Source organism: Merops nubicus, unplaced genomic scaffold, assembly GCF_000691845.1.
Source record: "Merops nubicus isolate BGI_N331 unplaced genomic scaffold, ASM69184v1 scaffold15022, whole genome shotgun sequence".
Taxonomy (NCBI): Eukaryota; Metazoa; Chordata; class Aves; order Coraciiformes; family Meropidae; genus Merops; species Merops nubicus.
The window spans coordinates 1-4,372 of record NW_008593052.1 but is presented as its reverse complement, the minus strand read 5'-3'; the positions used below and the strand labels follow the sequence as shown (position 1 = coordinate 4,372).

The window sequence follows — 4,372 nt, the reverse complement described above, 5'->3', positions numbered from 1 at the left end:
CCCTGCCCACGGCAGGAGGGTTGGAACTGGGTGATCTTCAAGGTCCCCTCCAAGCCAGCCCGCCCGTGGTCTCGCTCCCACCCTGCCGCCCCTCGCACACTGCCCTGGCCCAGCACAGGCCTCCCGGGCAGTGCTGGGGCTGCAGGGCCCACGCTGGGGCTTGGGCAGCAGCAGCAGACCCTGGCCTGCCCGTCTGCAGGGGTTGACTCCAGAGTCCTCTCCCAGGCTGTCCCACGAGGTCATTTTTCCCTTTCCATAACTTCCTGGGGTGACAGGCGACGGTTCCGTTGGCAGCAGACCAGGGGGCAGCTTGTTTAATAGCCTGACCTCACAGGGGGTGCAGCTCCTGCCTCAGCACTCGGAGTGGAAAAGGCTTCTGCAGACAAAGCCTGGCACAGGTAATGACAGGAGAGGCCAGGTTGCCATCTTCCCTTTGGAGAGCAACACATGCTTAAACCACAGGAGCTCTGTGCAAAGGCGGCGTGTGATCTTCAGTCATTATCTCCCATGAGGAAGTGTCGTGTCACTGCCTCGCTGCCTTCTGCAGGGCCTGGCAGCTTGGAAGAACCCTCCATGTCACCTTGTGTCATCAGCCCCCAGCTCCTGAGTTGAGCTGATGAGACCTTTTTAAGGTTTCTGCTCAAGTGGACTTTCAGTGGTGGTTTTGTGGCCCGGGACAGCTGTTACCTGGAGTGGGGCAGGTGGACTGCAAATGTGTCTGGCAAAGGGTGAATATTGGAGGTCCATCAAGAAGTGAAGGAGGTCAGGTGATGGAGCACGTCCAGACTGCACTCTGCTCTGCTCTGGGGAGCCCCCCCTGCAGTGCTGGGGCAGCTCTGGAGTCCTCAGCACAGCAGAGCCAGGGACCTGCTGGAGCGGGGCCAGAGGAGCCCCAGCAATGCCCCGAGGGGGGAACCCCTCTGCTGGGAGCCCAGCAGGAGAGAGTTGGGCTGGGGCAGCTGAGAGGAGAAGGCTCCAGCTGGGGAGACTTTCTAGGGGCCTTTCAGTATTTGAAGGGGCCTGTCAGAAAGCTGGGGACAGGCTTTTAATCAGGTCCTGTTGCAATGACAGGACAAGAGGTGATGATTTTAAACTAGAGAGAAGGAAGAGATTTGTTAGGAAATCTGTTATGCTGAGGGTGGTGAGCCCCTGGCCCAGGCTGCCCAGAGAGGTGGTCGCTGCCCCATCCCTGGAACCATCCCAGGGGAGGTTGGCTGGGGCTCTGAGCACCCTGCTCTAGCTGGGGATGTCCCTGTCCCTGCAGGGGGTTGGATGAGATGAGCTTTAAAGGTCCCTTCCCACCCAAACTATTCCATGATTCTATGTGACAGTGCTCAGGAAGCTGAAAGGTACTTAAAGTTACTTAAATTGGGTCTTCCACATTTTCCCATGGTGGTGTCAATGCTTGTGGTCAACTCTGTCCTGAGTAAAGGGGAGGGATTGTCACACCCTGCTTGTGCAAGAACTTCAGCTAAATTGCTGCTGATCCTCCTGCAGATGTCTGGTGCTTGCAGCTTGCTCCTCTGCCCCAAACTAAGCAGGTCAACATTCCTCTTGTCTTCTGCAGGTCCTGCGTGGAGGAGCCAGTCAGCGTCCTCTGACCCCCAACCAGAACCAGCAGGGACAGCAGACAGATCCTCTGGTGGCTGCTGCAGCCGTCAACTCTGCCCTTGCCTTTGGCCAGGGGCTGGCAGCAGGGATGCCAGGTAGGGGCTCCGAGGGAGCTGCAGCTTCTCCAGTGCCTGGGGAGGCCTGAGGGAAGGACACCCTGTGTCTCTGTGTGCTGCCACAGCTGCCTGGTGCTCGGCAGGATTTTCTTCTTATTGTTTTCTGGCTCTAATCCCTGGCTGTAGGAGGCATTTTTGAGAGGCTGTTAGATGTGATCCTACCTACCCGTGCAGCCTCTCAGTTAAATCAGGGTTTAAGTCCCTGTGCTACAGATGAGAACAGATGTTATCAGCTCTGCTGCTGGATGGGTGCATTAGTTGCTTGTGTGCTCAGAAGACTCCATGGCTCTGGTTGGAAGCTGCTTGCTGATTTTCCTGTGGATCATGCTAGCTTATATGATCTTTATTTTAAAACCTCAGGGATCCCCTAGTCCCACTCATTAGCCTTGTCTCTCCATCCCTTCAGCAGGATAAGGACCTCACCTTCATAAGTTCTTCCAGGCAAATACTAGTGGCTCCAAACCCCAAAAACAGATAAAAAGAAGCAGTTTTTTTTATTGTAATCTATAATTTTGCAAGAGAGGAGCTACTGTGAGACTTCAGCTCTGACCTGTGAGGCTGCGTGCTGCAAATTCAGTTACACAGCATATTATTGGCAATATTAACACAGGAAATTATTGGCAATTGCCAGAATATTAATGGTAAAGGGAAAATTTAGCTCTTCTTCTGCTTGGTGTGCAAATATGTCCCATTTGTCAAATGTAGGAGAACAGGGTTATTTTGACCTCAGCTCTCCTTGCTGGAAGTGCCAGGTGGTTGTTACATGAGGTTTTTTTTCTGGTTTAAGAGGAATGTTGGTGTGTTGATTTACAGAGTGAACTGTAGCATGTATGTTGCTGAGAAATATCCACATTTCCTTAAACCTGCATTGTTTTTGTTTTGGGGGTTACCTCTGCAAAGCAGATATTCATAGAGAACAATCTTTTTGTGACCCCACCTTGGAGAGTCACCTCACTTTGCCCTAAAAGTTCCATTTAACTCTAGAATCCTATAGTGAGCTACCTAAACAGCTATATACTGCTGGCAGTCTGATGTATCACCAGCATATTTCATTTGAGAGGTTTTATTTGCATGTATATTAATGAATACTTCCTGCTCCATCCTTTCAGAAACAGGTAACTGTAAAGTCCATGCCTTGTTTGCATGTGTGAACACTGAATAACTTCAGTAGTGGGAGAGTTGGAAGCGTGGTGTCTTCACATCCATGAAAAGTCCCAGCACATGTTGTACTTAGAATGGAAAAGAAATGCTGCTTTAGTGTTTTAAGACCTTTTTTAACCTGTATAACTGAATATACACTGAGTGCAATAACAGTAGAGTAGGTTCAGGGAAAAATAAAACTCTTCTTTACTTGGAAGTCTTTGTAGATTCCTACTGCAGCTCTGTGGAGTTCTCTTTTTGTTCAGGAGGCGCAGAGCTGTGGCTGCTTTTCCTTTCTCCTTTCACATTTTCCTTTAAAAACCCTATTGCACCCTCCTCATCTTCAGCTGACTGACCCACCCTGTGTTGCATTGCTTCTTCTTCAGGTTACCCAGTGCTGGCCCCTGCTGCTTACTACGACCAAACCGGGGCTCTGGTGGTGAACGCAGGGGCCAGGAACGGCCTGGGGGCTCCCGTCCGTCTGGTGGCCCCCGCTCCGGTCATCATCAGCTCCTCTGCAGCACAGGCAGGTGAGTCCCAGGCCCGTGGAGTGAAAATCTGCCCTGTCCCCAGCTGAGGGGGGCACCTGAGACCCTCTGGGTGCTGCTGGCGATGATGAGACACACTTGCCCTCGCTGAGATCCCCTGTGGGGATTGCTGGTGAGAACATCCTCCGTGCTCGCTGTGGGCTGAGCCTCCAGCACGGCCTGGCAGAGGGAGCCTCCCATAAACTCCTTTGTTTTGCAGAGTTTCGTGACAGTTATTTCAGTTTGTCTGCTGGCATCTAGTTTCCCACGTAATAAAAGGGTTCAGCTTGTGTAGAACTCCCAGATGATCACCTTGTGTACAATGTTACATGCCCAGCCTTTGCCAGGAGCTGTTTTGAGTTTTATTAGAGTTCTTGGCGAGTTCAAGGCCTTAAAAGGACTTTTTCAACCAGAATCCCTGTGTAAGCAGCCTTTGCCAGTGTTAGTAACAGATGATGAAATGGGCCTTTTAATTGTTTCCTTGTAGCTCTTGTTTATTTTGCTTTTTTCTTTTCCTTTGCAACTGGCTGAAAAACAGAAGTCCTGGGTTTGGATGCTCCCTGCACGGCAGGGTTGTGTTTCATGTGCTGAAGGGCCATTTTGAGGATTGCAAAACCTGTGTTTCTTAATTGGGTGTTGCAAAGAGTGTGGCTGTATCGATCTGCCTCTTGGATCTTGGGGGGAAAAGGAACGTTTTTGTGTGTTTGAACTCTGGAGCTCTGATAATGCCAGCTGCAGTCACAGTCCCTAGGCATCGTTGGGTGGCTCTGTGCAAGACTCACGGAGCTCGGGTGCACAGCACAGAGACTTTCTGCAGAGCTGGGTGCAAGAGGCAGATTTCCATCCTGAGAGGGAAATAAAAAAAGGCATCTATCATAAACAGAAGGAACTCGCTGAGTTATAACTTCCAAAACTGCTCTGAAAATGGCTTTTTTCAGCCTGTGCCTGCCCTTCTCTCTCTGCAGCGGTGGCGGCGGC

General features: G+C 51.1%; 1 protein-coding gene across 1 annotated transcript in view; it reads left to right on the top strand.

The window, feature by feature from the left end:
- LOC103768218 (pumilio homolog 1-like) overlaps positions 1-3,451 on the top strand; it is a 53,382-nt gene extending 49,931 nt beyond the window's left edge. Inside the window, 2 exon segments of the mRNA XM_008935360.1 lie at positions 1,568-1,706; positions 3,254-3,451. Of these exon segments, the coding sequence (XP_008933608.1) occupies positions 1,568-1,706; positions 3,254-3,444 (330 nt within the window). The 3' untranslated portion in view covers positions 3,445-3,451.
- The last annotated feature ends 921 nt before the right edge of the window (positions 3,452-4,372 follow it).